Below are 22,238 nucleotides of genomic sequence, written 5' to 3'. Positions count from 1 at the left end.
AAGCAGCACCCGTTCACGAGTATGAATTCATACTCAATCATATTAGTCGACCCCACCACGCCGCCACAAGTTTGAAATTTATAGCGAGCATGACTGTTTCAGGTTACTCCACTGCGTCAATTATATTATTTACAGCATAAGCTGTACCGATCACAGTTTTCACCCATTACAATATTAAATTTACAAAATTTATAATAAGTTTCTTTAGTTAATAAGTTAGTACATATATATATTTGTAAATATATATTGTAGGTACATAGAAAAAAAACAGACCAATATCAATAATCATACTCATGAATACAAACGAGTGTACCGTGCGTCGAAACGAACCCGCGACCATCGGAAATAATGCGGTGTTCTAAATCACTAAACCATCGAGGTCGTCATATATCGTATATAAATACAAAATATAATAGAAAAGTTTAAATTTGGAATTCGTCATTCCATTACGTCGATATCTCGGTTACAAAGTCAGTCTGCAGCACACCGAGACCAGACGATGTCTTGTCTGGTTATTTTCGTTTGACTTCTTTGTACGCGGAAATTGGAGTATTCCACATAAATTGAGATGGTACAGATAGTGTCGATAACGTACAACACAACTCGCTCAAAGTAATGGCGGCCTTAATTGAATTTTATTAGACCGCGTACACTTTTGCGATAGCACGCACTGCTATCTATTTTATTCGACTACTTAATGTTATGCTAAGGATGGAAAGAATTAGCTGGAAAGAAAAATAAGAAATGAAGAACTTCTGCAAAGGGTTAAAGAAAAGAGACTGAGAATAGACGGTGCAAAATGTTGGAGCACTTGACACGACAAACTTGTTAATAATATTAGCGAAGGAAAGAGAGGAAGGGGCAGACCAAGACACAACTATATCAAGCAGATTGGGGAAAAAGTTTGAGTCGTGTAGTATCAACAAATAAAAAGATCGTGGACAATAGCAAGAGCTCCACCGACAAGAGCATCTGTTAAATTATGAATGAATAAATGTTATGCATCCTAATAAGTATGAAAAAAAAAATCAAGTTATAATATATGTGTTTGGGGATTATGCTTATACTAGCAGACCCGCGCCACTTTTTCTGCATCACATGTACTTGAAATTTATGACTACATTTCACAATATTTCAAAATATCTTTTTAAATTAAACCCTATGTATTATTCTGATGTATAAGCTATATTAGTGTAAAGTTTTATCAAAATTCGTTTGTCCAAACATCCAGCAATACACACAAACTTTCGTGTTTATAATATTAGTAAGATTCTAAAGGAAGGAGATTACAGACAAGCAAAGAGAGACAAGCAAAGAGAATGTCATATATATAAAATAATATAGTTATTATAAATAAACATAGACAATAAAAAAGATATATAAAACAGTTTCCAACAAAGATATCACGGTTGGACGAATCATCACGACGCAAATAAGTTAAATTTTAAGTTAATATGAATAAATAATGAAATATCGCTATTCATACTAGATTGAATATTAATTTCTAGAATCTTCCATTGAAATACAACTGACGAATTGAATACTCTTCACTCGCGTTTATGTGCGTCAATAAAATCTAAATCTTGGCGAAGATCTCTGCGGCGTGCCTTTGTTCCGGCCATAAAACAAAAGCACATATAAGAAGGTATTTCCTGTTCTAAAACTCGCGAGAAACTTTATACAGATATAAAAGTTGACCGGAGGCAAAATCAGGAGGCGTTTTACGACACGTGTTTGGTGCCAACCGAAAATAATTATGTATATTGTTTTTTTTTTTCATTATCTATTTAGGAGCTCAGGATCACAATAGTGACCACGTTAGTTCCGTCTGAGCTTCTAACTTAATTACATACTTAGATATTTTATATTTCTATAACATCTCAACTATTCTAAGAAAGACATATATCACTGATTTATACTTTGTCCTATAAATTAATACAGATTATTTTGATTCGAATACCGATAAAATACATTGAAAAATGGCTAAATTTAGTTTGCGTTTTTTCCATTTCCTCAATAAGAATGTTGATCATAATCAAATCCACAGTTTGACTATTGTCAAACTGTGGATTTGATTATTGTCCTGTTTAATAGAATGTCTCCTGAACGTAATGCTATGATTACAGATATTTCTTTTTAAAGTGAGTTTTTTTAAGTTAATACAGTAAATAGGCGTCCCATATTCGATATTTGATAGGGTGAGGTGACGTCGATATTTGTGGTAGAATTTGTAAATATTTTATTGCAATGTCACTTATTGAAAGATCTACTGTAGAACAGACGCGGCCGGAGACTGTACAAAGGTAAGGTAAAAAATTGGTTGTACGCCAAATATGTAGCAGTTTTTTTTACTTAAAAATTTGTTATAAATTAACTCATTACTTTGTTATATTAGGTTTCTATACGTATACAAAATTGGATATATGACTGGAATAGCCTATATATAAATATGAATAGATAGATATGGCACTCTGGAATAATCAATTAAACAATTTTATTGAAGAAGTTAATATAGATACTTTTTACAAAACATTACAAGGAACGCAATTTTTTTAGAAAAAGTTGTTCAATTTTTGTACCTCTTCTTTGCCTCTCTATACTAGTATCACAGTAGTAATTGTAAGAAGTAATAATTAACGCAAATATCAAATATATATATATATATACTACTCACTTTAATTTATATCAGATGAATAAATATTATATATGTCTTTTCGTCCTGAATACTGAACTCAACAAAAAAATTTAAGTGTCATATGGTTTATTTACAATAAAATATTATATCCCTCCAAGTATAGACAATAGGAGTCGTAAAAAAATATAAAATGTTGAATAAAAACGACTACCAAAAGCAGCACAGTCTAAAAAATACAGACGTCGATTTTAATACTGCGCAGTGACGGTGGCTGAATAGGTTTACTGAAGCATATTCTATTTGGTCGGTTAACTTCAATTCAGAAGGCGCGTCACGTAGGTCTTTACTAGAGCGCATCGCATGAATATAATGTGCTCAAATCTGGTAGGTTGTACATTAAATTATAATGAGGTACGTCTGCAGTTATAGCTTGAAATTATTTTATCATTCAGAAACATTAAAGTTTTTATATTTAACTAGCTGGCCCCGCGAACTCCGTTCCGTCTCAAAATTATATATGTTAAAGGTTTTTTGAAGTTTAGTTACGCATTAAATTTCTGAACGCACCCTGTTTGACAGGTATCGACAGTTTGTATAGGAACATAAAATTGTTGTTTTTACTATTTTATATGCAATTTCTTCATATTTTATCACCGTTTAAACCGTCGCTGGACTTCCACGAATATTTCAAGCCTAAAATTAGCCAAATCGGTTCAGCCGTTCTCGAGTTTATAGCGAGACTAACAAACAGCAATTCATTTTTATATGTATAGATCTATATTACAATGACATTTATTAATCTACTTACCTATAAATTAATTTAAGACTACTAAACAATTTATTTTCCGCCATATTGAATTTTAAGCGACGCCATTTTGATTTTCGTGTTATTTATAGCATCGAATTTTTTTCTAAAAGTCAATAAAGGATTGCCAGTTCTGTGAAATATTGCCCGGTTTAAAAAATGCATGCATACTCAATTTACAACAGTGGATGTACAAATAAATTATAAAAAACAAAAGGCTGATAAAATATACATATGCATTTCTGGACTATATTGTGGATGTTGCATAACCTAAATATTATCTCGAAGGGCTTTTTGATTCTGCCGTTTTTAGTTAAAATATTTTTGTTGTTACATACTCCTTGGGAACTATGATGAATTTATGGTTCCTGTTATTGTAATATCTGCAGTAATCAAACAAGATAATGTAAAAATAACAACAGACAGACTCTCGTCAATGTCAATTTAAAGGGGGAGGGACTAAGGGGGAGAGGTACTCTTCATATAAGTTAAGTAGGTATAGGTAATCTACTGATAAGACACGTAACATTAGAAAATTAATGCTTCCATTACTTAATTACTTACTTGCTACTTCCGATGGTCCTGGGTTCGATTCCTCGTACGGTACAAACATTTGTATTTATAAGTATTGGTTGTATCTGTCTGGGTGTTTCCTATGTATACTATGTATGTATTTACAAAAAAATATCTAAGTATTTATATCAGATGTCTAGTACTTATAATACAAATTCTGCTTACGATGGGACTAGATGAAGCTGTGTTAATTGTCCAGAGTTACTTATTATTATATTTATTAATTAACATAATTATCCCCCGCCCCACTTAAATCTTGTTTGCGTTGAATCTCTTACCTAATAAGTTAAAGTGAGGGCATTAAACAAGCAAGCGAATGCATAAGTTAACTAACTTAACATCGTAAGCTGTTAATCTGTTGAGTCAACAGCGATTAGTTAACTTAGGGCTGGAGTTAACTTGTTTGGAAAATCTCATTGTTGTTATCATATGTTGGGAACATTTACTTTTATTGTTTGGACGTCCACTTTGGTCTATGGATCAGCAAATTTATACTATAATGTTATGAATGCGAAAGTATGTATCTATATGTTTATTATAATATTAAGAATGCTTTATTTGTACAACCACAAGATTACAACATTAAACTAACTTTAAGTAGTAGTTAAAGTTAGTTAGCAACGTAATCCAATGGCAGAAAGTTATTTCTTACATGTTCACGTCTAAACGAGTGAACGGATCTTGATATAATTTAACATGAATATATATTTAATCACAAGGTTTATACTCATTTAACAAATTTTGGGAATAATTAAAAAAAAAATTGCATTCTGCACTCCTCTATATAACCTTATCTAGCTATCTAGCGTATATTGAATGCGTCTATATAATTTAGCTTTTAGGCATACATAGTGTTGGATTACAATCCAGTTTTGTACCGAACTACACGCTCCTAATTATATTATTATATTGACTGTAATCTGTTTTGCATGCAAATAAATATAAATTATATTATTCGCGCAATTTTCGTAAAAAGGGGTATAAAGTTTTTGATTTACGTATTAATATATAGATAAATACATATTTTTCTATTTTTAGTCTGTAATGGAAATCCATCAGTTTATAACACCTGGGTTCAGATAAAGTTACAGATAATTTTAAGTGCACACTTTATTGTACATATGATAACGCGGACGCATCAATTTTTATATCACATTTCGCATGTTATCAAAATTAGTTCTATTGAAGAGGCTTCTGCTATCAGTATATTTGTTTTATTTTTGCATTAACTATAAACCTTATTTATTTTCTTCTTTCAGCTCTAGCAGCTTAATATATATGTATATAATATATTATGACATATATATTTCAGAGAGAAGCCCACACTCGCACTCTCTCTCTCTCACACTCTGTCTCTATATATATACTTTATGGCACTTCAAACATTAAATAATAAAAAGATAGTTATACAATAATATAAAAGTATGGATTTATCTCTGAAAGAGATCACTTCCCGCCAACCTAACGCTGTAACAGGTTGTTAGCGGTAAGGTAAAAAAAGGTAGTGTACGAGTGTTGTAAAGATTATTAAACAATATTCTAACGTATGCTTCAGAAAGTAAAAAAATGCCAAATATATAAGTGTATATATAATATGTTTTTATGAGCAAAGGACTGTATTTTTACGGATGGACAATGAAATAGTGCATCGCCTACCTTAATGCACTACGCTGGCTGGGCTCCAGAGAAGGATGATAGTAAGAGGTAAGATGAGGATGATGTCAGGTCGCTAGCTCGTTGAGGCGACTTCGCCAGGAATATATCTTACTAATATTATAAACGTGCAAGTTTGTTAATATTGATGGATGGACGGATGTTTGTTACTCTTTCACGAAAAAACTACTGACTGGAGTTTCATGAAACTTTACAATAATGTAGTTTATTCATCAGAATAACACATAAGCTACAAATTTCACGCGGCAAATGCGGACTCAGCTAGTACAACATATACATAGAAAACATCCAGACCGATGCGAGCAATCATACTCATGAATTCAAAAATTGTACTTGCGGGAAATCGAACCCGCGACCAATGAAAACAAGGCGGTGTGCTAAACGGCTACAATATAGAGGCCGACACAATCACAATAGTCGTTTGTATGATGAACTGCTTGCTATATTCAGGCGTTTGACGTCGTAGGTAATAGCTGCAAGATTTAAACTTCTATCTTGGGTAACAAAAAGGTTTCTCAAACAAAATGAGTCTGAATGTTCTACGTCTTAAGTACCAATTTGCAAAGTTGCGGTTATAAATAAACTTATCTACTCCACAAATAGTATGTAATAACAGAACACCATTTTGCAACAAAAAGAAGTACTCAGATAACGTTTCCCAACCTGTGAATTCTCCATAAAATGATGGAACTCAAATAATTTGCTAAATTCACGGGTAGACGCCATTTATTTGATACGTTCCACTTTGTAACTCGCGAGTCACACCCGCCTACAAACATATTATAAGCTCTGTCGCTTAATTAAATTATAGCGCAGAGTTTTGACGAGGAAACGCCTTGTATCTAATTTATTCATATTCATGTTTTAATAATCTAGTACAATTAGAAAGGACTTGTTTAGAAGTAAGTTTTAGAAATTTTGGATTTGCCTCGGTTGTTTAAGGGGATTAATTTTATTTAAATTTGCATAATTAATTATTTAGAGGTAATTAGTTAATAAGTATTTATTTTATTAAAAGGTTTGGGCTATTACTCGGTTCTAAAGAAAACCTGTAGCACTGCGGCCTGTATAGATCTATTGTGCTCACCCTTTTTTAGAGTTCACTGCCTAGGCCTGTTAGGGACAAGAATTGAAGGAGATTCCTAGGAGTGCTGGTTTTTATCTCCTCAGGATCTAGTGTGTACTTTTCAATGGAGATATTACGTTTATGCATGAGAGGGCTACAACGACATAGAATATGTAGTGGCGTTTCCTCTAGATAATAGGTTACCTTGAGTAAGACTATTATGAGGCATATATCCTTGAAATACCAGTAAAATAGAAAATACAACAATATCAATTATCACAATGTTTATTATTAATATTTATTTAATTTTAAATTATTTTGTGTTGTGCACAAAACTACATATATTTTAAGATAGGCTATAACAATGCAAAAAAATTTTGCCCAACTAATAGCATTTCGCATACGCGACACGACGCGACACTATTCTGAAGGTGGGGGTAAAACTATCAAGATCCAATTAGAAGAATCTTTTTAAATAGAGAATGTTTAATAAAGATACTGTAGGGGAAGGTTAATTATGGGGAAAAAGAGATAAAACACGGTTTTAATCTTTGCAACCCCTTTTTGGAATATTAAAGGTTTTCTAAGTCGATGGTAAATTTGGGAGCAACTTCTTAGGGTCTTTATTTACTTTGCTATAAAATTAGTAAATTAAGAGAAAGTAAATGAGATTTGTTCGTTCCTCAGGAGGGGATGAAGACTAGAAAAAGAAGAGATTTGTTACAGTGTTATACAGGTAGCTTATTAATTTTTTATTTATAAGCACTATTTACCAAATACAGAAGAAAATATTGTAATGTCACATTAAGTGATACAAAATGTGTTTTATTGGTAATCAATCTCTTCCAGACTATCTTTGGGTGGATAGAGAAAGTAAAATTAAGAAAAGGATAGGTGGCGCTTGTAATAAACAAAAATAAATATATATAATCACAATAATAATATGGCATGACAATTCACACAGCGCCATCTAGTCATACGCTAAGCAGAGTTTGTGTTGTAGGTACTACACAACTGATATATATATACATGGATACATTTTGTTTTGTATTACATTGTTTATACATAGAAAACATCCAGACCGATCATACTCATGAATACAAATGTCTGTAGCGTGAAAGGAATCGAACCCGCGACCATGTGATAGTAAAGCGGTATTCTATACCACATATTATACACCACTGAGACTGTCAATACGCCTATAAATAGATTATTGTTAAACATACAGCTGGTTTGTTTCCAGTTACATAAAAAATTGCAGTATTTTTTTTCTAAAGTATGAATTTATTACTTAGGTTTATATTGTTTTATTTATGCAATAGTTAAGCTTAGACTGTTATAATTTACTATCTCTGCTTGTTTGTAAATGAATGTACATAGAAGTTAAACAACAGTTAAGCAAGCCCTAAGCTGTAACTTAGCTGTGTGCATAGCTCACGAGATAAGCAGTAATATTTATGAGCATGATAACATTTAAATCCAGGAAAATGCACAGTAAATAATCTTGTACAGCACTGCAATATTAAATTCAACTATTCATAATATTAGAGCTATTACACTGGTAAAGCTCACTGTACTATGGGAAACAAATATACCTAAAGAACATGCAATAAAACAAATATTACGAACTAATATCATATTTTTTTATACCACAATGGTGGCAAACAAGCATATGGCCCATCTGATGGTAAATGGATTACCGTAGCCTATGGACGCCTGAAACACCAGGATGTCACGCGTTGCCGACCATTAAGAAACCTTGCTGTAGTCTGTCGAGAAAACCTCGGCAGGTAGTTAATTCTATAATCTAGCGTACGCGGGAGGAAGCTACTCTGAAACCGCACTGTCCGGGACCAGGTTCCAGTGGATGAGGATGAATTCCCTGTTGATGGCGAGCGGTGTAATGGTAAAAGGTAGCCGAGGGTATCATGTCAAAGATTTCTTCAGAATAGAGTCCGTTATAATAATATCTCTTACAAAAAGCTACAATACTGGATACCTGTCGCAATACAAGAAAATTTCTAATTTCCACAATAATAACATCTTCACATAGCACTACCTCTCCCACACTTGCCTAAGGGCCGTATGGGCGAGTATCACCTTCTTTTAAACTACACAAAAGAAAAGAAACATAAAAATAATAATAATCTCAGGACAATTCACACAGCGCTATCTAGATCCAAGTTAAGCTAGCTAAAGCTTGTGTTATGGGTACTAGTTAACTGATACAAAAACATAGATATAGTTTTTTTTCTTAAATACGTACAAATTATACATGTATAGAAAACACGCAAACCAATAAAAACAATCATACTCATGAATACGAACGTTTGAAATAATGTTGTTAATTTATATGCGGCCGAAGTGGTAGCGAGATGTATACCAGCGAAATCTTTCTACAATCTTCTAAAAGATCTTGGCCTATCTTGAACCTCAGGGGGTTCTATACTAGACCGTTCATTTAAGGCTGCTCCTAGCAGGCTTTTACCAGGTTTGGTTATATATATATATATATACTCGTATTTATGTTTGTAAATATATACATAATATACATAAAAACCCAGAATATAGCCAAACAATCATACTCACGAACACAAATGTTTGTGCGAGGAATCGAACCTGCAATCATAGGAAGCAAAGCGGTGTACTAAACCGTTAGAAACTTCAGTATTGCTAATAATTTATTATGTACTTACGGTTGGCGCGTCTGACTGTTCCCTATGGTCGATTAAATTTGCATTGTTGAACGCGGAGCATTTTCAATTTCCGTTTTATAAAATGTCGATAGATAAAATGATGAATACGAAATATCCAAGTTAAAATGCTCGAATAAATATTAATTTTGATGTCGTGCAAAAAATTCACCCGTTGAGTTTCTTGCCAGTTCTTCTCAACTGATGTTTTTGGATGGTAAGGGCAGTGATACTAAATTAAGACTAGCATAAGAGGCCCAAAAATCCTACATAGATAAATATTTTTTGAGATTAATATTAATAACCCTGAACAAGACACAACGGCATCTAGTCAGCCGAGTTTGTGATATAAGTACATTTTTTCCGTAAACTCTAATACTGTTGCAGCTGCCCTTTACAGCTTAACCGGAGGATGGATGGCCCATCCCGGTCTGGTTTGGTCAAACCCGGCGCGGTTTCAGGCCAACTCTGACTCGCCAACTGGATATAATTGATACTGCGACGTTTCCCATCCATCATGGCTGATGGAACGGTTATTGGTGTTAATATTGCAGTCCCGCAGACTCCCCTGCATCGTAGTGCGGCAAGCCCTCCAAAAAATAGCAGATTCAGTTCTCAACGATAAATTACCGAGGTATATTTTGTACAAAGACGTCAATGTGTCTGTATCGCCTATTCTTTATATAATAGCCTAGAATCGTGGAAAATAAGCATATTTATTACCATGTAGCATTGTAGTAAATAAAATATAACATAAAAAATAACCTTGGACAGTTTACACAGCGCCATCTAGTCCTAAGATAAGCAGAGCTTGTGTTATGTATATATTTTGTAAATACAAACATTTATGTATAGAAACACCCAGATCAGTATAAAAACTCATTTTAATGAATTCAAAGAATACAAATATTTGTATTCATGAGTATTTGTAATCATGACTGGGTGTTTTCTAATAGAACCTACTTTTATGCAAGGATATTATTATTCATATTAGTAAGTAAGTCGTTTATTTACATTACAGACAAATATTTGACATGGCAGGAGATCTCACTATATCTCGAATTAGTTTGGTGGATTGTTATCGGTGTTTCAGGAGAATCAGATATTTAAATTAACACAGTTTTTTGTATCGTGCAGATTTGAACCTAGAACTTTTCAGTCTAAAACGGTGTAGTAAACCACTAAGACATAACGTTATCAAAATACTATAATTAAAGGACACGGCAAGTTAATTAATAAAGTACCGAAGAAAATATTTGTTAACAAATGTAAAGCTAGGTTCACATCAAAGGCCGAACGTTGGGAGCTGTAAGTTCCATTATTTCCCATTGGCAAGCTCATTAGGACGGTGTTTGTTTAGTTAAGGCATATCGCTTCAGGCTGTACACAACCAATGAGGCATAAGTTATGAGCTGATAGCGGGTAAAAAATATTTTAAAATTTTAGTATGTATATATAAATCTGTCAATCTGTTTGTGTTTTAAGCTACATAAAACTATGTCCTACCTTCAATTAAACAGTTTCTTAGCTTTTATATACATTCAGAACCCATCACTTATTATTAAATTAGTGCTAAATAAATAAGAACAGTTCAGATTACAGAAATATGCAGTATTCTGTTAAAAAGTCAAATATACCTCGTATTATAATAGTTAATGAAGATTTGATGCTTAGCTAAACAATTGATGCAGCAACACCAATTATAATTTATTATTTCTTATAAACATTAGCCTACTTATGGTATCAATATTGTTACAACATCATTATTTTCTAATTAGAATAGAACAGAACAAATTTATTATAATAAGAATAAATCGATTAAAATATAATTTTATTATTTTATGTATACTAGATTACGCCGACCCCAAATCAATGGGATAAGGAAGAAGCAATTGATGAAATTTTAATGCTTCATAGAGAAACTAATCTAGCAATTTCTCTATGGAGCATTAAAATTTCATTAACGAATATATTTATTCAAGTAATGAGTAATCAGTTTATCATTAAAAAAATTTTAAAACTTTATTTTCAGATTTAGATTTATTTATTTGCCATGTAAAAACAGGTTACATTTAGCTTTATAATTCAATAGAAAACATTAACATTAATCATTAACATAAATTTAAATTTGATTTTGACATAAATTCATTGATGTGATAAAATGTATTATTTTCAAAAAATGACTTCATAGTTCTTCTAAATTTAAAATTTTTTTTTTAATTTACATAATAAATTCATTATTAATAATAATCGCTGATCACTCTTAACTGGTCCACTTTCAGCGCTATCGCATTTTAATCCACAGGGAACTGTTGAAGGCACGCACGTGTGTGCACGCCTTAATAATGGAATTAGTGACTTCTAGACTTTATTGGAACTTAGTTTATAGCCTCAGGATAGCCACTAGTTAACTTTAAACGTAATTACGGCCGTATTTACTAGATGAGGTTGCTGAAGATGATAATTATTAAATAGCGGGCGGAGAGGATCGTAGTGTAGTGGTTTACAATCCTCGACTCATAAAACTCAAAGTGAAATTCAATTCTGAGAGATAACAAAAGCTTCTTGCCAATTTAAAATTTTGATTAGCTCTTCAGTGATGGAAAACACTGTCTAGGACAGAGCTAAGCGGTGAAGTGTATATAATTCCTTATTACATTATCAACGAAATGTGAACATCATGTAGTTTTAAAATTACACCCTCGTTTCTAAGGTCGTCTTTGTTTCCTTTCTTCTAAAAAACAAGGCGGGCGTAAACCATAAATTGTCGAGAATAAAGCTAGGCAGTGAGATGTATCTTGAGAATTCCTATTTACATTCTCAGAATATGATTAGAAATTCTCAAGAGACATTTCATTAACCAACTTTATTCTAGACAGTTTATGGTTTACGCCCGTCTTTTTTTTCCTTTGATTTTGCGGGTGTATTCGTATGATTGAATTTGAGCACATCCGTATATCAAATGTCGTAATTAACATTCCAATAGTTCAAAAAGAAAGGAAAGAAAGATAGGCGTAAACCATAAATAGTCTAGAACAGAGCTTCGGTGATGTGCTCTAGAGAATTGCTAAACATATTCTCAGCAAAATTTGAGAATATCAGGTATCGTTATTAAATCTAATCGCAATAAGGAGGGAAAATAAACATCGCAAAAACTCCATCTAGTCCCACGCAAAGCAGAGCTTGTGTTACGGGTACTAGACAATTGATATAATTACATTGATACATATATTTCTTTAAATACATATAAAAAATCTAGACCAATACAAACAGTCATACTAATGAATACAATGTCTGTACTGTGGGAGGAATCGAACATGCGATCATCGGATGCAAACCTGTGTGTTAAACTGCTAGACCACCGAGGCCGTCGAAAATGTGTTACCCATTTTTGAAGTTAGTTGAATTGTGGTGGATAATTAAGTATTAATGAACCTCTAGTCTCTATCTACGGGCCACGCCTGAAATATGATATTTAGAAGCGCAGTATCTTCCAATATTGCTTCTAACTAAATTGCCAGCTGTAATAACGTAATGTCTAGCTTATGAACTAAACCCGTGATGGATGGGACCCAGGATTTTCCATTACATCGTTAAATACATAATAAATCTTTGTTTGCTGAAAAATACGTTACGATAAAAAAATTGAGTCGAATTATTAAGATAATCATGGCGTGTTTAACCCCTGTTTCGAAGTTTGGTAGTGAGTTCGAATCTGACCGCAAAAAGAGTTTTTATTTAGACTAATTCTCCTAGTAACAATTAGAGATGGACTGATGGCTTCGATGGTGTAACGGTTTAGCACACCGCTTTACCTCTTGCCGCGGGTTCGATTACTCGTGTATACATTGTATGCATTTATAATAAAATTATATGCATATATTTCTATCAGTTGTCTAGCACTCATAACACAAGCTCTGCTTACATTGGGACTAGATGGCGCTGTGTGTGTTGTCCAGGGTCATTATCATAAGGACTCATGATCTGGCCTATGGATGTAAAAAGAAATTAAAATGATTATTTTACTTTATTGCTTTACAAAACATGCTGATGAGCAACTACTACTATTTTTTTATTAAATTATAACTGTTTATGAAACATATAATATATATAGGTAAATTTAGTTGATTTCGTGCAAACTAGATGGCGCTATATGGGATTGTAAATAGCATCGCAAAGATGTTTTCTGTTTAAATTATCTATCCCTAGATAAAAAAAAACTATCATCACTATTGAATGGTAGATTCAATTTAAAACCTCGATAGCAGCTGTCTACCTCACGATACCAAGTGGTTGGTCCTTCGAGCCGGATGTGTAAACCAAGTTCGAGGTGGTATCAGTACAACTCGTAAGTTACAGTTCGTTGTGGAGAGTAGTGACTGAAGTAAATAATATAAAATCAGTAAGCTGTCAGATGAACTTATGTTGTAACTTAAAAATAGTCGGGATGGTAAATAAAAAAAAAACCTAGATGAATTAAGCTGTAACTGTGTTGTACAGTGGCAACAAATCATGTTGCGGCGTTTGTAGACACTCCCTTTGTTTTCTATCCTTGGATTAATGTTGTTTTGTTTTGCGATCATGCTGTATTTTTGGCAAGAGCAACTGTTTACACGAAATGTACACAAACTATTATATAATACCGCTTTCAGGTCAGTGCAAAGAAAATACAACCTTCAATCAAAGATTCATTTAGGTACAATTTAAATAGTACGTCAAATATTATTTTTTTAAGTTGAAATATAAAATGATTGATTTATAAAATTTATATGAGACATGATTGGAGAAGAAAATCTATTCATGTAAAATGTACACATAAAAATACAGCCGAATTGAGAACATCTTTTTAAAGTCGATTGCAGATACAAATATATTGATATAAATTATGTAGGAATTTAAGTATTGTAATTATAGTAATTTATACATTACATATTAAACGTCTTTATTCTATTTACATATATGTATCTATTATTATTTTTATGAAGAGATTAAGCATATTAACTGCGGAATTTAAAATTAAAAAAATGCTGCAACCTAATATTTTAATTGAAACAAAAAGAATATAAGATAAAATCGTTCATAATTTTAAAAAGCAAAACATAAATTCTTGACAATTATAATGAATGAAGTTATATTGGATCAAATAGATAAAAAATATAACGGCATATAGAAATAAATACATAAATATTATAATGTAAGATGACCTACGTAATTATCCCAATTTCTTTTAGCAGCATCGCGTAAGGAAAATAATGACAAAAAAGCGTCCCGGGTGTGTTGCAATTAGTCCCCGTGGAATCCCCGGCTGACAGCACTCGGGATTTTGAGAAATGAGAAATTGCCAAGATAATTCCGTTTTTGTGGACCCATGTCTCCATAGAATACAGTACAAAATGTATTTTTAATAAATTTTACACACTTCCTTTCACAGGTTATATAAGTTTAAGTTATTTTTTATAAATACGAGGGTCAAACTAAAGTTCTTAGAAAATCAAAAACTGATTAAATTAGCACCTTTATTTTATAAAAAGCGTCCATTCACGTCAATACATCGCTGCATCCGATAGAACCACTGAGAAAAGCACATTGCCCACTCGTCCTTAGGGGTCTCTTTGACAAAACGTGGAATCCTCGGCGTCCATAAAACGTTTTCCTCGAACTTTTTCTTTCATTTTTCGGAATAAATAAAAATCGCAAGGTACGAGGTCGGAGCTATAAGGCGAATGACCCAGTGGTTCTACGTCTGAGGTCGCCAAATAATCGATCATTTGCCTGGCGGTGTGCGACGAAGCATTGTCGTGGTGAAGGAGGATCCTACTGCGAGGTCGTTTCTCACGCACTTTTTTCAAAACACGTGGCAAACAATTGTTACTGTACCACTCTGCAGTAACTGTTTTTCGATCCTCTTAAAACAATTGTCGCGTAATGACCTGTTCTTCCAAAGAACGAGTCCACCATCTTTTTTCCTATGCTTCGACCTCCCTTCACTTTAGTTGGCAACTCCTCAGAAAGAAACACCCACTGAGCTGACTGTCTTTTAGTTTCGGGATCATAACAGTAAATCCAGCTTTCGTCTCCCATAACTATGTTAAACACAGAATTTGAGTCACCTCCGTTAAATCTTTCATGCATTTCACGGCACCAATCAACCCAACGGAGTTTTTGAGCCTCAGTGAAATTATAAGGTATCCACCAGGCACAAGGCTTCCTGACCGCCAAATGTTCATGGAGGATTTTGTGCACTTGACTCATAAATCTTTAAGCTATCTGCTGATAGGTCACTCTTTTGTCAGTCTCTATCATACGCCGCACAACACGGATGTTATCTTCGGTTGTCGCCGTAGAAGGCCGTCCCTCACGCAAATCATCGGTGAGATTAGTGCGACCATGTTTAAACTCATTAAACCAGTTGTAAACAGTGGCACGAGACGGGGCTTCATCGTGGAAGTCCAATAGTAGTCTATCATAACTTTCTTGTTGACTTAGATGACATCGAAAGTCATAAAAAATCATCACACGAAAATTTTCTCGTGTTAAGTTCATGATAACGTTACACAGACTATTTTCAATTTGCCGCCAAACCGTAAAACACATGACATACGAATAAATTATATACTCAGTACTATTCGTAAAGAGTTCCATTTTCAAAATTTTAACAATTTTTTTTATTATATTGCTCTCAAGTAGCCAGTTCTAAAAACTTTCAGTGTAGCCCTCGTATTAGCTTTTTTATGCACAATAAAAAGTTTATTATACTAGCTGTGCCCGCGGTTTCACTGGCGATAAATTTCATTATAAAATATAGTCTATGTGTTATTCTGATGCATAAGCTATATTACTGTAAAGTTTTATACAAATCCTTTCAGTAGTTTTTGCGTGAAAGAGTAACATTCACACTTTAGTTTTATGGAAATTAAGTAAAAATCCGTTTTTGTGGACCTATTGTGGAGGTATGTCTCCATAGAATATAGTACAAAATATATTGTTTTTGTAAATATTGGCTTTGTTATGCACAAGAAAGAGTTATTAGTAATTATACCTATTTACTTTTAAAATATGCACATGTATGTTCTGTGTAACAATAATAAAAGATAGTACATTTTCTTTCGGTTTTAAATTTTTCTTGAATGAATGAATGAATGAAAATGTATCTACAATTGTAATACACTATCGATCTACTCCATTTTCTCAGGGGAGAAATGTTAGGTTTTTTTTAGACATAGTCAATGTTAAAAGTATTTTTAAAATTTGTTAAATATTTCTTTAATTTTTATTTTTTTTATTTAAGTTCAATGCACACAATATACAAAATATAGTAAAGTACATTTGGCGGACTTAATACCATGCGGCATTATCTACCAGCCAACCATAGGTGGTGCAGAGAATAATGGTTGGAGGTGCAAATATAATAAATGATAAACAAAATGTAAACAGATACATAAATACAATATATATCTAAGGAATACAATCATAAATTACATAAATATATACAAATATTATATTATACATATATTATAAAAAATAAATATATATTAGATACTCAATAGTCTGACAGTCACAGAACTAAAGAGAGTAGAATAAAAAAAATAATGAAAGAAAGAGAAATGGAAGACAGCAGTAAAAAGTTACAAAATGAATTTTAATTTAAGTTATTTAATTCATCCATTACAGCACGACAATTTTTTTCTTTATAGTAACTGTTTAAAAAGTATATTATTTATAGCGTACTTTTTTTTTATATTTTGTAATGATTTATATATATATATATATATATATATATATATATATATATATATATATATATACAGGTGGTTTATAGATATATCACGAACACGACACTAAAAATTAAAATTTAATTCAATTCAACATACAAATTCATTGGCGAAGCTCCAACACGATTTTCAAAACAAGTGAAAATAAATTTCGCTGTTGTCTAAAAAGTACGTTCAAAAGCTTTCAGCTTATGAACACTGGTCATTGGAATTAGCTGCTTAATGAATGTAACAAGGGATCTATCTAGCTCGACTGAACATCGTGAACGGGCAGAAAGACTGCAAACTATGAACATTTGGCGCTATATATACTATATACGCGTTGGTTTTAACTCTGTTGAATTCAGTAGAAATGTATATAATATATGTGGCCCCGGTGGTTTAGTGGTTTAAACATCTTATTTCCGATGGTCGCGGGTTAGATTCCTCGCACGCTACAAATATTTGTATGTATGGGTATGATTGTATCAGTATGGGAGTTTTCGGTATGGGAGAGTATATTATGTATGACTTTGCAAAAAAAATATCTAAGTATTTATATCATTTGTCTATTACCAATAAAACAAGCTCGTGTAGCTTCGGACTGGATGGTGAATGGTCAAAAACAAAATTACTGAGAATCAAACTCGGAACGTTATTGAAATCAATACTTGTTCCTACTTTGGAATGTATTTATTATAATGAGTGGGTAGAATTATTGATGTTCTTAGAAATGAGATAGTTAGTATGACTTAGTGATATCCTAATTAATAATAAAAAAAACTGAAACAATAGAAGTAAATCAGACGATAAATAAACGGTTTATTAACCAAATGTAAAAGACATTGTTTAAGCGAGATTTCCTGTTGTAAATTAAATCTGCTATTATCAGGGAGTACAATAAAGAGTCCAAATCATGAATATTTTTCCTGTGCTGAAACACAACAGACACTCGGAAATTTCCACGAATGCCACGATAAAAGGGAATTGAATTAAACAAGCACCATACGAAATGAGTGCTCTTTTATCCACAAAGCCCACAGGCATCGTTCAATTTAAATGTCAAAGTTAAAGAATCAACAACTGGGTCAAAGAGGCATCCGAGCTGCTCTGCAGCTGGGCGGATCCTGGTGAAATATTGAGGCAATTTTTCAAAGGAACGGCGTTTAAGCAAAAAGATTAGCGACTTTGAGACTGTTGCAAAATCCGCGAAGTCACGTTAAACTTTGTGCCGGTGTAATTGGGTAAGACGATTTGGGGTAGGCTCGGGAGATTGCGGAAGACGTTTTCATTAGCAATGCCCGTGATCGTGAAAGGGATGTGTTACTGTCTAAATAGATTCCGAGTTTGGAAGTTCAAGCAAAAAGTTTTGCGCTTCAGATCTTAGACAGTACAAGTCTGTTTTGATGGTACGATATTTTTTTTTAATTATTAAGGACACAATTAATTGGTTAAGGCGATTTTGGAGTAGGCTTGGGAGATTGCGGAAGACGTTTTCATTTGCAGCTCCCTTGAATGTGTTACTACCTAAATAGATTTCGAGTTTGCAAGTTCAATCAAAAAAAAATTTTTATAATTATTATTCATATCCTAGAGACTACAAATGTCTGTTTTGATAGAACTATATTCTTTTAAATTCTCAAACAATTAGTTGGTTAAGCCGATATTGGGGTACGCTCGGGAGATTGCGGAAGACGTTTTCATTAGCAGATCCCGTGAACGTGTAAGGGATGTGTTACTGTCTATTAGATTTCAAGTTTGCAAATTCAATCAAAAAGTTTTGCTTTTCAAATCATAGACAGTGCAAAAGTCCATTCTGTATCTGAATGTTTATGTTTCCACAATAGATTTATATTTGTTAGTAATGCTACAAGTTTATTATTCTTAAATAATAAAACATAAATGTCAATATAATTAAGCCGCGGGCAAAAGCTAGTAAAATATAATTATACAAGCTTTTTCCCGTGGCGTCGCTCGCGTTAATTTATCCTCTTAGGAGTGGAATTTATCAAAATCCTTTCTTAGGGGATGCTTACGTCATAGTAGCTTTATGCATGCAATCTCAGCCCGATCGGTTTAAAATTTACAAAGTTTCATACAAACTTTCATCCCCTATTTATCCCCTTGGGGGTAGAATTAGTCAAAATCCTTTCGGATGCGGATGCCTACGTCATAACATCTACCTGCATGTCAAACTTCAGTCCGATCCGTCCAGTGGTTTGGGCTGCGCGTTGATAGATCACTATGTTAGTCACCTTTGAGTTATATCTATATATATAGATATAGAGGTAAATATAGTACCTTCATAAAATTCCCATGCATAGTTATAGAAACTTTGTGCAAAATGAACATACGTTTTAAAAATAATATAAGCTTAGATACTTTAATAAATACATTCTATTTTTCATTTTTATTTTTACGTGCACTCAGGTATATAATCGAAAAATAAATGAACGTTTTAACATGTTCATTCGAACAGAGCTATCCCAAAAACTTCATTAAGCACAACGCCAAAACGTTTTAACTAGTTATCTAAAATCCTCCGCGAACAAATTGAGATAGCTACGTAAAGAGGATATAGGCGAAAATTGAGGTGAAAGCTTTCTATATGCCTATACTTATGTATAAGGCTTTATTTTCCTGACACTCTCAAAGCCATTTTCGTACGTTGATGGAAAATAACGTGAAGGTTAAGCAGGTATGCTGAGGCTGGTAATTGAATGGGTGGCACCTAATGATATACATCAGAGAGACTCCATCGTAACGTGTCAACCATGGAGGCATGTATAGCTTGTTATTCAGAGATGATAAAAGTAATCGATAGTATTATATCCTGTGGTTAATAGAGTTTTGGATGAGTAATCTTTTTTTTTTAGTGAGCGTTTTGGGCCATTGTCAAGCGTTAAGACCTGTAGCACTGTGACCTGCATAGATCTATTGCGCTTGCCCTTTTTTGAGTAATCTTTACATAGTAAAAAATGAATGCGCTTCCACTGTGTGTTCGTACAGATTTTGTAACAACTCAGTTTTAGTAGTAGATAGTGATTCAAGAGGAAGGTTTATATGTATAATACTTGTAGCGTGCGAAGCCGGGGCGGGTAGCTAGTATAACAAAAATGAAACATTTATCGACACTGATTTTAATAAACGACTTTTTAGCAGTCTTGAATGCTTTGATTATTCACTTTTTACAGCTTCCTATAAAAAGCAACTCCTATTAAAATGTTTTATTACATTTTATCTATAAGCATAAAGTTTGATTACTTTTCATAGCGTTATATTCAATGAAAATTTATTATAATGTAAAGTATTATTTGCAATATCATTTAGTACTGATTGTAATTTGTAGATTGCGTTGTATATACTTCATCATTACTAAATGTCCTAAAACTCGCTATAAATTTTTTCGAGCGTGAATTATATAAATACTAGACCATAAGTAACAAAATAATCTTCCGCACATAATATAAAACAAAGTTGCCGTCGCTATCTGTTCGCTTATATATTTTAAATAAATTGCGTAAAGGATTTTAACCAAATTCAGTAATAGATAGAGTGAATCAAGAGGAAGGTTTATGTGTATAATATTATAAATAAATATATATGCATATATGCATGTTTATAGTATACAACAAGCGGAGAATTATATGGAAATCCCACAACTCCCACACTCCTAATTTAAACTATTTAAATGCTTACTGCTTCCTTTCATCACCAAAGTTACTTTCCGAGTTTGATGGCAAAATTGTGTCAATAACAGTACGATTCCAGTTCGCAAGATGTCGGTACTCTGTACAGACGATAAAACAATAGGATTTCCTTCATTGTTCGGGAATTACAACACATGTTTGATTTAGGGACTTTAAGCTTAGTCTGACAATGTCAAATGTTTGTAGACTTGAGAGTATTTGTTCCACATATAGACATCTTTCTGATGAAAGATATATTTAATCAAAAGATGGTTCTGGAAAATTGCATTGGTATTTAATCAGGAAGCCCTCATGGTAAACAGTAATTTACAATAGAACTGATTTTTACATATAAATTACGATGGACAGATTATTTTAGTTTCATTTGTACTACAAATTGCATGGATATACTAGCCTATGGATGCCTGAAACATCAAGGGTGAAGCGGGTGTGTTGCCGACCCTTAGGAATGCTTTATATCTTTCTTGAAAAACCCCATGTTGTAGTCTCTACAGCACGGAGTTTCGCTCTCTTACCCGTGTTAAAAGATTTTTTCATTGGAAAAATACTTAAATTTTGCTATAAACCTACCTCAAGAGTTTGATGTCCCAAAGTGCTAGCACCTCAGGCGGCCGAGAGGCGCAGAGAGCCAGTCTTGGTCCGCATGCATGCAGCCTCACAGGCCCTGGACGGACGTTCGCAGAACTTGGAGATGATATGATGACTGCTGCAAACTCCTTACTGCTACCGAGGTTGTATTGCACCTGTGGACATTTTGTTAATTTATTTTCTAACCTATTAAAAATATATATATAAGAAATTTAACTGATTTTCTTGCCAGTTCTTCTCAATTGAATCTCTATACTGAACTGGATGGAAGGGAAAAAATTATATAAAAATTTCATAAGCGGCTAAAATGTCCCATATGAATACGTAAATGATTTTTGAATTTGAATTAGGTACTGTGTAAATAATATGACAAAGTGTTTAAGAAATATACTCGTATATTAATACCTAATACATCTCATACATTTATTTATTGTATTGTTTTTATTATAAATTGTTTATCTTTATATATTTCCCTTTCATGGGGTGATAGACTTATCTTTGCTGGTACAAATCACTAAACAAAGATAACTATAAGAGAAATTATGTTAATGAAATTTTTTTAAACGTATGACACAAAGCATATACGTTTTAAGCATATGAATTCTGTGCTTGTGTCTGATGAAGGGTTCTTACTTTCTATTTATTGATTTTTATCTAAAATAAAGTCCAATAGTAAATATCCAAACATTTAAAATTAGTTTTTTTTTAAAAATATCTTTATTTTCTTCTGTGTATTGTTATTG

General features: G+C 32.8%; 1 protein-coding gene across 1 annotated transcript in view; it reads right to left on the bottom strand.

Moving 5' to 3' along the window:
- Nucleotides 1–21,650, bottom strand: part of LOC131848913 (uncharacterized) — a gene marked incomplete at its 5' end in the record, with an annotated part of 28,659 nt that extends 7,009 nt beyond the window's left edge. The window contains one exon of the mRNA XM_059198872.1: nt 21,478–21,650. Coding sequence (XP_059054855.1) covers nt 21,478–21,650 — 173 coding nt within the window. The remainder of the gene's footprint in view (nt 1–21,477) is intronic.
- Between the last annotated feature and the right edge of the window lie 588 nt (nt 21,651–22,238).

This window comes from Achroia grisella, unplaced genomic scaffold (assembly GCF_030625045.1).
Source record: "Achroia grisella isolate CSIRO2021 unplaced genomic scaffold, CSIRO_AGI_Agris_v1 utg6026, whole genome shotgun sequence".
In the NCBI taxonomy this organism is placed as follows: Eukaryota; Metazoa; Arthropoda; class Insecta; order Lepidoptera; family Pyralidae; genus Achroia; species Achroia grisella.
The sequence above is the reverse complement of the archived record's forward strand: the minus strand, read 5'-3'. Positions and strand labels throughout refer to the sequence as shown.